The 15,278-nt window shown below is 42.0% G+C and overlaps 1 protein-coding gene across 2 annotated transcripts in view; it reads left to right on the top strand.

Annotated features, from left to right (window-relative positions):
• kcnj16a (potassium inwardly rectifying channel subfamily J member 16a) overlaps nt 1-13,646 on the top strand; it is a 35,089-nt gene extending 21,443 nt beyond the window's left edge. For both annotated transcript variants that reach the window (XM_078163445.1, XM_033610942.2), the window contains one exon: nt 8,453-13,646. In XM_078163445.1, the coding sequence (XP_078019571.1) occupies nt 8,463-9,734 (1,272 nt within the window). In that variant the 5' untranslated portion in view covers nt 8,453-8,462 and the 3' untranslated portion in view covers nt 9,735-13,646. The remainder of the gene's footprint in view (nt 1-8,452) is intronic.
• The last annotated feature ends 1,632 nt before the right edge of the window (nt 13,647-15,278 follow it).

Below are 15,278 nucleotides of genomic sequence, written 5' to 3'. Positions count from 1 at the left end.
ACGAATTCAACACAAAACATGGTGTGTAAAACATATACAGTTAGAGGGTAAAGTATTCCTTTAAGCTATTTCTAATTAAGCAAACTAAAATCCAACACGTGCTCTGGTCCACTTGCCACTTTTAAACCTGGATAAACCATTAACCTTCAGACACAAATCCTGACTTCATCATGTAGAAACGTCTTATGAAATCTCAGCACTCTGACCTTTAAACTTTGAAACAAACCTTTAGACATCAGGAGAACTCCCAGAGCAGATCAGTGTCAACAGATCTGACACTTTCTTGAAATATTCCTGAAACAGTGAAGTGGTCTCACCACTGCTGCCAGACACTTCATCTGACACGTAGCTGAGAGGTTAAGTGACTTGTTAAGATGGAAATATTTTTCAGCGTTGGGGTTTTGAAGGTCATTAGAGGTGACAGAAAGCTGCGGGGCAGAGCTGAGACTAGCCACCCGTGTACACAGTTCTGTTCCAGTGAACCACAGATGGGTGGCACAATGTCATTTGCAGTAAGTGAGCATGTAATGGAGTTGTAAGTGCCCCGAGCAGGAGAGGAAACAAGCCAATTGCCTAAGTTGTTTCCAGAGTTCATCCCTCGATTGTCAGTAGTGGATGACGGACCTTTAGTCTAACTTTAGAATACAAAAGGACGCTCTTGTTGTTGTGAAAAACAACAATTTAAACCTCAGAAATATCGAGTGTCACAGCTTTGTTCGTAGAAAGTGCAGTGGAAACTTTATGCCAAAGGTCAGGATGTGTTGTGGTTGTAGGAGGTTGTTCTGTGTCATGTCGTGTTTTGTACACAGAGCTGCTTGTTTCAGGTCATAAGCTCCGCAGAGTGAATGTGGAGAAAACAGCTCAACCTAGTGGGTCAACACAACACAGAGAGCCATCAGGGCTGATGCACTGCTCAGTGGGTGAAACCACAACACACTGAAAATACAAATAACTCAATTAGAAAAGCTTTTTAAAGCTCAGCACGACAATGGTCCATAATTTCTTTAAGGAATAAAATAATCTCACATATTACAGTAGTACACAGCATATTGAGGCGACTGCAAGTGGTGGAAACTCCTCCTCAGTATCTTGAACCATTTAAAAAACATTCAGTGTTGATTAAAAAGAGTTTTCATGGCCCGATACTCCAGACGCTATTAAGGTCAAAATCACTCCGACAACCGTTACATCACGTTAAAAAATGTAGAATTAATAGTGGATTAATTGCATCTCTTGAGGTTGAGTTTACTAGCTGACCACATGAAATAACACAGGAGTATGTGTGTGTGTGTGTGTGTGTGTGTGTGTGTGTGTGTGTGTCAAGACACTTTAAGAGCTCAGACTTTATTCATTTATTTCTCTTTGTTAGAAAAAGTCTGAGCATTCATCTTCATTACGCCTCGTTAGTCCCGACTGTGCGGTGCAGGGAGATAAAATCACTGCACAACTACTGTGTGAACAGAAGCTCATCATTGAATTATGAAATACTTTAGAAATATTTACTTAATTTTACTTTTTTTTTTAAATATATACCAAGTGAAATATATCAAGTAACAATTAAATTATCTACTAAATGAAGGTATTCTATATGTCCATCTTCATATTTTACATATTAGCAATTAGTAAGTAGGAGGGCTGCAACTAATTCTAATTTTCATTATCAGTTAATCTGCTGATTATTTTCTTAATACAGCAATTCATCACTTGGTTTATAGAATGTCAAACAATTGTGAAAAATGCCCCACACAGCCTGAGGTGACCAACAGTCAAAATTCAGAAAGATATTAAGTTCATAATAATGTACAACAGCGAAGCTTGAACTAAGTGATGTTAGTATTTATGAATGAATTACAGTTTATCATAAATACATAACATATATAGGTAAATACAGAAGAAGACAAATACAGAACATAAATATGTATATATATATATATATATATAATATAAGTTTAACAGCAGTTCATAAAAGCAGCGCCACTCATTCAGTGATTATCACTTGTAACACTGTCCTGTGGTGCTCAGCATTGCATTTTAGCACCTCTAGCCACGCTAACACTGCTGACTGTGCTAACAGAGCTAACAGTAGCAAAGCTGAAGTTCAAAGTGCTTTATTTCCGCGCTCCACTAGTTTGAATGGGGTTAAAATAATTTGGCTATTTTAGCCTTTCCAAATGTTATCACACTTAATGGATTAAATCTTGATAGTGGAATGAGTCATTTCACAGAACTTGTAAGGCTCAAAATGTAAATCCCAATGCAAGTCTATGGGAAAAAGACTTTTTGGGCCCAATGGCATCACGTGACAGACCCTGGGAATTGCAGTACCACTTTGGCCACTACAAAAATTGGCTTTACAGCCTGGTGTACTTCCCGGGGGCCTGGCTGTATGGCTCAAAAATTAGCCATTGAATCACCAGGGCAACTTAGGGGGAGCACAATTCGTAACTTATCAAAAATATTCTCTGCAATTAACTAATTATCGGTTAACCCTTGACACCTCTAGTCTCCAGTCAAACATTTACCTGCATTCAGTCCTTGTTGGATCAGCAAACTTTCTGTTGCAGCCATCTCTGGAGCCACTGTGCTCGTGGTAGTTCAACGCCTGCAAATTTAGCACGAGCTAAAAGAGCAGCAGTGGCTAACATCCAACACAGAGCCGTTGAACAGTCCTAACTCACACTGACAACGAAATGGCTCGACTCCGTGGTTAGAAAAGCTAGTAACTGTTAGCTGTGTGATGCTAACAGTTAGCCCTGTCACTGTGTGTGAGCGTTTAGGGGGACTATAACAACTGTCTCTGGCGCAGAGCCCACACTCCCGCAGTAGCTACAACACAAACAGCCTGCAGTGTGCTGAAGTCAAGCACGATGCACTGACAGAGGTGGTAGTTCAGTGTGTGTGCCGAGACGCCACCAAAACATTTAAAAGTATGACTGTACTGCACACTATTTCATTTACATTATTGGTACTGAATCAAGAACGCTTCTGATATCAGTGTCACTTTAAGGGTACTGGTATTGTAATTTTTTTAACGACACTCACCCCTATATACTCCATCCAATAAGCGTCAAGATGTTTCACTCAAAAACACAACAGTCAACCGCATGGTGAGGTACCTCATGGCCAGAGAAAAAGTAAGAGGATCTCAAAAGTCCTGTGAGGACCATGGATGTGTGTACACAATTGTATGGCAATCCATGCAAAAGCTTCAGAGATATTTCAGTCTGGATGAAAGTGTTGCACCGACCGACAGATCAACCAACCGTCGAGAGCCAAAAATGACCTAAGCAAGTGTTTGATAATGAAAAAAGTTGCCAAATCATTTTCTGTGGACTGACTGATGACTGCAGCTCTGATACATGACCAACACTGATATTAACAACCATTCAAAGTTATGAAGGCAGAAAAAAGCAGCAGGATAAAGCAGCAACTTTTTCCACACACCTGTGTGCTGCTACTGAGGAAGTTATCTGCATGTCTTTGCACTTTTTATTCCTCTACAAAATGATTTCTGCAGGTCAGACAGAGGTTTGAGTTCAGACTGATAACCCTAGAATACAACAGTCCCTCAGCGTCTCTTGGTTTTCCAGTAGGATGCTGCGTTTTTCTCCTTTCGTCCATATCAGGGTAGTTAGGAAGGGATTATGGGAAGCTAATAGGACGTTATTCCTATGACCTCATGGAGTGAGCTCCATAGTCTGGCAGTGGGGACGTTCGCTGTAGCCAGGAGAAAGTGGAGTCTGTGACTGGAGCCCAGTTCACTCAGTCAGATAGCGGTGATTCAAACCCCATTTGTTTTGGGCGTAGAGGATGCTCTCAGTGGTTTGGCTGTGATTGATCCTTCCTCTGCCCGTGATCGCACCATGACACTATTCCAGTTTCCACATTCATTTTTCCCCTGCTAACTTAGACCAGTTCAGTCCCGTGGCGCTTCCTTTATTGGCCCTCTGACAGTTCTTTGACCTCCACCCAGAAAAACAAAAAAAAAGGTCCTGGGCCATTGCTTTGGACAACAGCAAACCTTTGCATGGAAACATTACTGTATGTTTACAGAGGGTGTAACGTTACTGCGGCAGAAGACATCCTACTGTGGTGTGGCAACAGACTACTGGTCACTAAACACATTATATTAAGTAGAATTTAAGAGCAAAATTTCCCCTGCACCTACGCCATGTGATGCATTTAAAGATTTTCAGCCGATTTAATCAAATAATGCTGCTTTCACATGGAATCAGGCAGAAAGGACAACACCTTCTGGACGGCACTTGAAAAGAAAAAACAAACAGCCTGATGAAATGGCAGGACAGTAACACGAGACATGCATGACGAGATTGACGAGATTTTGCGGCAGTGACGCTGTATAGTTCACAAAGAATGGATTGAAATATATCAAATAAAATAGTTTTGTTTCTGTTTGTGTCCAGTAATTGTCAGGATCACCTGTGTGTTCTCCTTGCATGAGGAGCTATGTAACATCAGGTTGTAAATGTCATCAAGGAGGACAACAAAAGGTTAAAATATTTTAACTTTGAATGGCATTGCCCTCTACCCTCACCACTGCCAGTGTTCTCTGCCAGCCTCACCTAATTTTACCGTCTTTTTCTTATCCACTAAATTATCCAGTTTGCTGTCTACTGATTCCATGTGATCGCAGCATAATGCTTTGCCCAAAAGGAATTTATAAAATCCATCAGCAGAGTTGCATCAAATCACCATATCCTGTTCATATGTCTAACGAATTAATGCTTACACAGTTACACAGAGGCATGGTTGAGCATTGTCACCTTAAGAAGTTCTAAACATAGCCTAATGTTTGTAGGTTAGGTTCAGGAAAACAATCACGGTAGGTTGTCATTACGTTACGTACTCAACATAAAGTTATGTAGATTAGGTTTAGGAAAGAAAAGTCACGTTTTTGGAAATAGTTTTTGGAAAAGTACATGGTTTGGCATGGTCACGTTATGTACGTAACATAAACTTACATACTAAACATAAAGTTACGTAGGTAGTTGTAGGAAAAGAATTCTGGTTGATTGTCGTCACATTACATACTCAACATAAAGTTATGTAAACGGAAAGTTATGTAGGTTGAGTTGAGGAGAGTTAAGTTACGTTTTTGGAAAAGGTTTTGGAAGAGAAATAAGGTTGGGCACCGTCATGTTACGTACTTAACATAGACTTACATACTTAATACAAACTGACGTACTAAATGTAACGTAACAGTGGTTAGGAGTCGGAAACGAAACATGTTTGGGTGTTATCACGTTATGTACTTAACATAAAGTTACGTAGGTTTGGTTTAGCAAAAGAAACAAGGTTGGGCATCGTCATGTCACGTACTTAACGTAAACTTACATACTTAATACAAACTTACATACTAAATGTGATGTAACAGTGGTTAGGAGTCGGAAACGAAACATGTTTGGGTGTTATCACGTTATGTACTTAACATGAAGTTACGTAGGTTTGGTTTAGCAAAAGAAACAAGGTTGGGCATCGTCATGTTACGTACTTAACGTAAACTTACGTACTAAATGTAACGTAACAGTGGTCAGGATTCGGAAACGAAACATGTTTGGGTGTTATCACGTTATGTACTTAACATAAAGTTACGTAGGTTTTGTTTAGCAAAAGAAACAAGGTTGGACATCGTCATGTTACGTACTTAACGTAAACTTACATACTTAATACAAACTTACGTACTAAATGTAACATAGTGGTTAGGAGTCGAAAACGAATCATGGTTGGGTGTTATCACGTTATGTACGTAACATAAAGTTACGCAGATTTGGTTTAGCAAAAGAAATAAGGTTGGGCATCGTCATGTACGTACTTAACATAAACTTACATACTTAACACAAACTTACGTACTAAATGTAACGTAACAGTGGTTAGGAGTCGGAAACTAAACATGTTTGGGTGTTATCACGTTATGTACTTAAATCTTTATACTGCTTCCTTCTTTACTCCCATCAGCACATTTAATGGTTTTTTTTTTTTTTGTTAGACTGCTAGCAATCTCTGGAGTACAGGTATGTACCACATCTTAGCTGTCCTTGGTTTATTGTACGAGAAAAAAAGTCAGTGGTGTAAAGCAGCAGCCTGAGCAATAACTGTTGCAGTGGGTTTTGTATCTCCAGGCAACTGCCCCACTGTGATTAAACGTATTGACACAGAACAAAGAGACAGGAAAAAGAAAATCATACATGGTAAACATTCCCAGATTGCTGTCTTAAAAATAGACCTCCAGAGCAATCAAAGCTCAGACAAGAAGACGAAGTGGGAGACAAAATATGAAAGAAAACATGTGAATGAAATTATAACTTTAACCCATAATGGAAAAAAAATAACGGGCAACACAACAGACTCTTTTTCTCGTCAATGATTTTTTTTTTTGTCCTGTGTCACTGTTCTGGTTGTCAACAAAGTGCTGCTCATTACGTATGTTTATTAGATGCTACAGGAGGGAGAGCAAGAGGTTGGAGATTTCCAGTGATCAGCCAATGTTTGTGATACATGGAAGACTCCGTTGTTAATCGTTTCCTCCAACAACAGCTGGAAAAAAAAAGTCGGAAAATGGGCAAGACAGGTTTAAGTAAATGGCTGTTTTCTGTGTCAGAGCAACAGGGAAAGCCCTTTGGGAATATTCTGACTGATCTGTGTGAACGATGCAGCATCAAAACATTTCGTAATTAAACTGATTTTTGTTTACTGTATTCATGTTATCACATCTATCAAGATTTTATGAATTCTTCTGCTTGTTTTAGGCTCACATTTCCTTCTTAAACTGTGAAAACACGTGCACAAAATTAATAATCGGCAGCAGAAACACTGGACTGCAGACTGCAGAGGTACTGCATACTGACTGACTACTCTCTCAGTGAGTGTATGTCTTTAACAGGGGTGTCACGACGCATAAATCCCAATGGATATATCAATTCAGTGATTAATGATCCAGTATTATCCATGCAAAGTGAAAACATTATATTGTCATCTTTAAGATACTCCTTCATTTTGAAATTCCCATTTATGTCAAAGCACACCTCCTTTCTAAACATTCGAACAGTGCCAAAGGCCCAACGCTGGGCAGGTCATGGTAAGCATCTAAGAAAAAGACAATGACTATATTTACTGATATTGTCCGCTATCGACCGCAGGCCCCTGGATTTCATTGAATCGAGTCGAAATTGAATCGTGGCAGAGTTTGTGATGTGAGCAAGTATTATAATTGTCCAAAAATTCAATATAATATTATAATGTGATGAAACTTTGGATTTACACTCCCACTCATGCAGCACATTTGCAATCTTAGGCTTCATTTTGCTTTTTAAATGTATGAAATAGGTATTTTTACAGTACTCCTCTAAATTGGTCCAGACGCTCCCTTATAGACTCAACAACATCTGGGTTTCCATGTCAGATTTGTGTTGCGTCCTCATGTGGGTCAGAGATCAGACAGCTTTCAGTGGCTCTTTGGTCTCATTAGCAGAGCTGTGTCTGCTCCTGCAGTCATGACCTGCATTACTCTAATGACTTTCTCTACATGTTTTGGGTCAGTTGTACAAAACAACAACCTACAAACTAGTCCGGTGACAAATGTTAGAAAGTTGCCGATATGGAACTCAGGGTTTAATGAAAACCTGGGCTGCAAGGTTGATGGTAGGGATGTTAACAATGAACCATTAATCAGTTAACCGCTGAGTATCTTTGATTTGTCCTCATGTCAGCCACTAGGTTAATTTTTACTACTCTTCAGTTTAATGCCAATGCTAATGTTAGTTAACCACTAGGGACTGGAAGGTGGGCATTCGGCATTCTCTGCAGTGAACGCAGCTAGCCAGCTGTCTGTTAGCATAGCCGACAAAAATAAATAAATAAAAGGCAAGGCATCGCTAAAAATTAAAATTTTACCACCTCTCAGTGGACGGTGCTTAGACATGCGGCACTAAAGCTAACAGTCACTGAAGACTAAAAGGAAAGGCCTCTTGTATTTCATGTCAATCTGTGTTTTGTTTTTTCCTTAAATATTATAAACTGTTTAATCTCCTGTTGAAGGGTACTGGGCTATCAAAAGCAAATTTAACTGAAACTGACATCCCTAGTAAATGGCATTAACTAGAATCTATTAAACAGAAAAATAGAAGCCAACCTAGAAATATGAGACCTAAGACCAAAACTAGATCCCAGCAAACCTGAAACTCTGAAGTTCCTGTTACTAAACAAAGCACTGAGGGTGTTGAATGAGTATTCAGCCGCCTTCATATCTTCTTCAAAGAGGTTATTTTTTGTACTCTAAGCCACCATGTAAAGAATGTAAAGATTTCAAACTGTGGCGCCCCCCAGTGGTGGTAAAATCCTGCTCAGTGGCTTTAATGTAAACGCTCAAAGTCAGATATTAACCAAGTCTCATTCATGAATAAAGCTGCTAAAGGTTTTTTTATCTTCTCTACAGACCCTGGAAGATGCAGAAACAATATAAATCAGTGAGCCCCTCCGATGACATTACTGTGAAGACTGAGAATGGACCTCAACCAAAGAAACACCGCTACGTACGCAAAGAAGGCAGCTGTAACGTTGTGTTCCGCCATGTTCCTGAGGAGTGGCTGCTGTTTGTGACTGACATCTTCACCACCTTGGTGGAGATCAGATGGAGGGTGATGTTCCTGATCTTTGCCCTGTCTTACATCCTGTCCTGGCTCTTCTTTGGCATTCTCTTCTGGGTCATCGCTCTCACTCATGGTGATGCCAGAAGGCCCTCAGAAGAACACTGCGTGTATGAGGTGCGCAGCTTCACAGCTGCCTTCCTCTTCTCGCTTGAAACTCAAACGACCATTGGCTATGGTTTCAGAGGAATGTCCGAGAACTGCATGATTGCCATCATCATCGTCACTATACAGGATGTCATCAGCTGCTTCATCGACACGTTTGTCATTGGAATTGTTGTTGCCAAAATGGCCTCTGCTAGGAAGAGGGCGCAAACGGTGGGCTTCAGCAACAGCGCTGTCATCAATCTACGCGATGGTTACTTGACGCTGTCCTGGAGAGTTGGGGACTTTCGCAGACACCACCTGGTGGAAGGGACAGCTTGCGCTCAGATCGTCCGCACCACGGTGCACGCCACAGGGAAAAGGGACGTGACATACGAAGATCTGGTCATCCAGCAGAGGGACATTATCGTGGCCACACCTACCACCATCTTCCACAGGATCCAACCTGGCAGCCCGCTGTACAAGATGAGTTTGGAGGATCTGCGGAAGTCAGACTTTGAGTTGGTGGTGTCTTTCACCTACACGGACGACTCCACGGGTATTCTGCATCAGACCCGAACCTCGTACACTCCACCTGAAATTCTCTGGGGCCACCTGTTCCAGGAGATGATCAGGGTCACCAGGAGGCACTACACGGTGGATTATACCTTGTTCAATCACACTGCTAAGGTGCTGGTGCCTGTGGTCAGCGCTGAGGAGTACGAACGCCAGAAGCGCCTGTGGCCTTCTCCAAGACATTCCCCTCGACATTCACCTCGATGTTCCCCACGACATTCGCCTCGATCCTCCCCACGCCCCTCTCCAAAACAGCAGCAAAACCATCAAGAAAAACTTCTGACACCTCCGACAGTAACTGTGGAGATGGTGAATGACAGTTGCCCTGAACCGACGGTTTCAACGTCAGCAGAAAATCAACATCAAGACACGTTGACTTTGCCAAATGACCTGACAAATACAGAAATATAAAAGCAGAGCCATGTTTTATTCATTAAGATGTTGTGCTGATTGTCCGTTCCTTCAAGGAAGCCGCTGCTACAGAGGAATACTGAGGATGCTACTGGATCTCATTCACTCTAAGAATGTTAAGAGTTCTGGCTTCTGTTTTTTAACATGCCATTTTTTTGCAAACACAGATCTGTGTTTTGAGTATCAAAGACTTTACCCTTGTAGGCTTGAAAGATGGCGCCCATTTCAATGAGAGCTGCTCATCCAGCACTACATGAAGGCTACTGAAGGATCCTTATCTGTGGGTTTCAAATCAGTACAGGCTTTACACTACTTAAAGGCAGCCAGCAGGAGTACACCCAGAAAGTACCAATGATTTATGCTGCCTCCATCGATCATGTGACCATTGCCTTGCAGATGGTAGCAGTCCCTTGAGTATCCCCAAAGACTACTTCAAAAAGCCCCACCTACTCATCCTAAAGACCAAATCCCAGGAACAGTGTCGGGCCTGAGGCCAATTTGATATCATGGCTCAAGTGTGGAATTACATCTTAAGGTCTGTAGGTTACTTTTTGGCCAATATTTCATGCTGATCTGGTGTAGCCAGCAGATATCCAAGTCAAGACGTACTCTTCCATGTGCAAGTCATTCCAGCTAACCCATATAAATGCAGATACATGAGGTGACCCTAAGCTGTAAACTTCTACAGCAATTCAGACTGAAAATGCAGCTGTAGTCCTCAAGCGATGAAACTACAAACTTTTTACCGCCTTTCAAGCCTACAGGTAGTCCGCATTTGATACACAAAATATAAATACTTACAACAGTAAGTATAAATGCAACAACATCAGAATACAAAGCCTTTAATGTAAAGAGACTCGCTATTTGAACTATAAATACATTTTAATAAAGTCTTTATATGGTTAATGTAATATTCAGATAAGGTGATTGTGGACTTAAGGGCAAATGATGAAGGTCAGGGTGTATATCTAAGTGGGTGGAAATTTGTTTTTATATTTTATATAGACCTTGTGTTAAGATTGTTTCATTAACTGCTGTTTTTAGCCTTAAATCTCAACCTTTGAGCCAACATGGACGACAAATGAGCTGCTGAGGAAGACCATGCACTACAGTCAGAAAGCTCCAGAACGGCTACAAAGTGAACCCGTTGGTGAGACTGTTGTGACAAGTGCGAACAAAAAAAAACCCAACTTAAGTTATGTATTTAAAAAGAAAGGACCAGTTGCAGAAAAGACCTTAAGTTTTTACCTTAACTGTAGGCTCAATTTCTCCTTAGCTAAGGGATGTCCACAGTTGCACAGAATCCCTTTAAAGGTTTCCTTAGTTAAGGAAAAATGTTAGATCATTTATTGCATTGAAAGATATTTTACAGCGGTACAAGTTTCCTTGGAGATTGTTTGTTTGCTTGGACTCGTACTGGTGATGCCTGTTATCGTCTCACAAAGTTGGCTCATCGTTAGATAGAGAAAAAATGGCAGAACAAAAGCAGACAAGGAAACCATATTGGTCAGAGGAGGACAAGAGTAAACTTCTGGAGGAATACAATCATAGAAAGCACAAACTACAAAGTAAATTTGATCCCAAATACCAGAAAACAGAAAAGGAAAGTATAAAGAAGCAACAAAAATTAATTCAGTCAAATCCAAAGTGTAAAATCAAAGGGGAACTATTGGGCTCTCCTGGTTGCAGAACACTCGGGGTGTGTTCGCCTTTTTCATTTACTACCATAAACTCAGTCCTGTTGCGTTTAAGAGAGTTAGGGGTACCTTAAGTATCTTTTTTTTACCTTGCTTTGGTTGCTAAGGTTTTTTTGTGCAACGGTCTAGGGATTCCTTAAGTATAAGACCAAGACAAGGTGAAAACCATAAATACTTAAGTGAGCATTTTAAGGAAACCTTAAGAAAAAGACTTAAGGGTTTTTTTGCAACCAGTTTTATTTTGAGGAAACCTTGACCAGGGGCTGTATTCACAAAGCTTCTTAGTACAAGGAGTTCCAAAGAGCTCCTCAGGTGAAAAACTGTTAGGAGCAGGAAGGAGGACTTTTAAGAGGTTCTGAATCAGAGGAGAAAATGATGGAAACACAAAGAGGTCAGAGAAATGTTCTTAAAACACTGAATGGCAGCGAGTAAATGAAATGCCTCATATTTGATGGTGCAGCTATAATATGTGTGCTTGATCTCGTGAGGAGTACGCACACATTTCACGCCTAACGCATTAAGACCAGAAATAAAGTGATCACAGCACTAGGATTGAAAATAACGGAAAAATGAAGCAGTGATGACGTGAGTCTGTCTCAACCTTCCATCAGCAGAGTGATCACACTAACAATGACAACACTTTCACAGTCAGCAGTTCATTCAATTTCCACTGGGTGTCCTCACCTTACAGGCTCACAAAAGGACAACCAATCACACATTAAAAGAATGCATCATACGCAGCAACAGGGTCAACCACCACAAAGTTTCTGTCCCTTCCTTGCTCAGAGTTGCTCTGACAACTTCCCTAAATCACTCCTAAGCTAGGACTCCTTACTGAAAGTTTTTAGGCTAAGTTTGGAGCTCTGAGAGGATTATGAGAATGTTTGTGAATATGGCCCCGGGACTTTAAGAAAAATCTTAACTTAAGGTGTTTTGTGCAAACCGGTCTCTACAGTTTATCCTTTGTCTAAAGGCCCTGACACACCAAGCCGACGGTCGGCCGTCGACCAAAGTCGGGCCGTCGGTGAGCATCTGTCGCCCTAGTTTTTGCGGTGTGTCCTGCACCGTCGGCACTTCGGCCGATTGAGCATGTTGAATTGTCGGCAGAGCTTGTCAGTGAGAGAGATCACTCTGATTGGCTGTTCAGGTTTTATTTCTTCGCCCCTGTAGCGAGTGAATCTGCCTGTAGTGAAACCGGGGCTAACCGGTGCTTCCTCCTCAGGCTCCACTTCACTCAGCTGCCCCACAGACCTGCTGCTTATTCCCACTTTAACCTGAATAACAAACCGGAGCTAGCTGGGAGCGGCTAGCGGAGCGTTAGCCACAGCATGACCGGAGGGAAGCACAGCCAGTTAGCCTCCGCTAGTCTCTGAGCTAGCCCCGGCTCTCCGTTTGGATCCAACTGAAGCACCGAGCCCTGGTTTGTTATTCAGGTTAAAGTGGGAAGAAGCAGCGGGTTTATCGGGCAGCTGAGTGAAGTGGAGCCTGCGGAGGAAACACCGGGACCGTCTGGATGTAATAGTCCGTGGAGGTGCTGCGGTGCTCGGCTGCACAGATAGGAAACCCCTCGGCTGACAGGATGTACCACTCTCTCACTCCGCTCTCTCTCACGCAGGCGCAGAACGTACGTGCTACTTGGCCGTCGGATGTAGTCCGTGTAGTGTGTTCAAATGCAACTGACACAGGGCGACGTGAGGCGACGTGAGGCGACGTAGACGACGCAACAGTTGGCTTTCGTCGCCGCTAGTTCTTTGATGTCAGTTTGGTGTGTCTGCACCTTAAGAAGTCCTGAAGTCTTGCTGCTGAGCATTGTAAATAAACAGAGGTCACAGGGTGATGACAGCAATGTTCCTGTTTATGAGTAAAGTCAGCAGAGTTTATATGAAAAATGTAAAACATGTTTTCTTTATGTTTGTGGTGGTGGAACACTGTTTGTTTAGTAATTAACAGGAAGTCACGACTCAAAATCATTTCATCGAAACTTTTTACACAAAAATAAGTGAACTTGTGATGAACCCTGCTTCTTGTCTTAGATTTTGTAAATGACAGATATTTTATATCTTCGAACGTCTTATGAACAAAAGAATTTGCGGATCTGATGTAACAGAGACCAACTGTGTTGTAAATGTTGTCATGAAGCTTCATCAAGCAGATTTTATAAAATATCAAGACGACACCAGTGTCAACAATTTCAATAAAGTGATGTTTAAATGTCTGGTTTGCATCTTCACTTCCTCTGATGATCATGTGTCTGTCTAAGGTGGATGGTGTTTGTTGTGGAAGAACAAAACCTCTGATCGGGAAGTTCTCTTTGACGTCAGCTGACCAGACGGATGAAAGTGACCAGATGCTGCTTTCTAACCTGCTGCTTTGATTTGCATCTCTGTGTGATCTGGTTAAAACCATCATGTATCTAAATAGATCAATCCAAAGCTCCTGATGTTCTTCAGGCAGCAGATCATGACAGTGTAGATTTACTGTGATGCCCTTCTATCTGTCCGTTCACCGACCGGCTGACCCTGTTACAGAGACCACAGCCGGTCACCCAGCACACAGACCTCATTATGCTCTTCTACAACAGGGATGAGGACAGTCGCCTCAAACTGAACCATGACCTTGGAGTTCCAGCTACTCAGAGCGCTTTAATACTACGTCACATTCACCCATTCACACGCTGGTGGCCGAGGCTACCTTACAAGGTGCCACCTGCTACTCAGTAACCAATCACTCGCACTTACACACCGATGCAACAACCATCAGGAGCAATTTAGGGTTCAGTATCTTCAGGACACTTTGACATACAAGCTGGAAGAGCTGGGGATCAAACCGTTGACCTCTGAGTAGTGGACGACCGGCTCTGCCTCTGAGCCACAGCCGCCCAGATGACCAGCGTGAAAGAAACATGGCGATATCTTTGGTTGTGGCCCTAAAACGATGGTCCTACGCCGCACGGTGAGACAGGTTTAAAGATGGCCGTTGTCCCGGTTGATCAAAGACAGCCTGAGATAAAATTCTGACAGTGTGACTGCTGTTAGCACCTACGTCTACTGACCAACCAATAGAAATGCAGCATGAAATGACAAACTGACGCTAAACCCAAACAAACAGACGGACAGCAGCTCGTCATGGAGGCAAGACACGCTAAAAGAAATGTGAGGAAAACCTTGTGAAGCCTTGTGTGTATGATGTGTCCTCCAGCTCTGACCATGATCGCGTAAAGAAGGACGAAGCATGGAAGGAAATAGAGGCGGAGCTACAGCTGCCAGGTGACACACCTAGCAGCTAGCAAACACACACACACAGACACACTGCAGTATATAGAGCCCACAGAACTTGAGGTTATTTAATCATGTGACCCTCTGTTTTGTGCTTCACAGTTGGGGAAGTGATAACCCGTGCAGCATCCTCGTGCACTCAGTATGTGAGGCTGTTGCATCGTACATCGTAGCCTGTGATTCAGTCGGCGCTGTCATCGTACATTCTGCAGGCATCAAACTTGATGTCACAGTCACAGTAAAAAATAACACAACTACAGGGCTTTGCATTTAGCTTTTGATGTGACAACTGTCGAGTTTACTTGTGCAAAATGGAATTTGTGGGCCTATTAAAAAATAAATGATATCACAAAGGGATCTGGTCACTTATTCTGATTAATTAACGTACAAAAGATACAACCAACAGGTAACTAGATGACTATAACTCAGACATCGCCCCTTGGCCAGGTTTAGGTAGATGGAGGAACACTTTAAGACAAAATCAAGATGGTCACTCGTTACTCTTTTGTGCAGTGCGTTTGAGATCAGAGCTGCCACACAGTAAGAAACCCAGCCTCTGATTGGTGGATGGT

The sequence above is a fragment of the Epinephelus lanceolatus genome, chromosome 21 (assembly GCF_041903045.1).
Source record: "Epinephelus lanceolatus isolate andai-2023 chromosome 21, ASM4190304v1, whole genome shotgun sequence".
NCBI classification, from domain to species: Eukaryota; Metazoa; Chordata; class Actinopteri; order Perciformes; family Serranidae; genus Epinephelus; species Epinephelus lanceolatus.
This window is presented reverse-complemented; position numbering and strand designations above follow the sequence as displayed.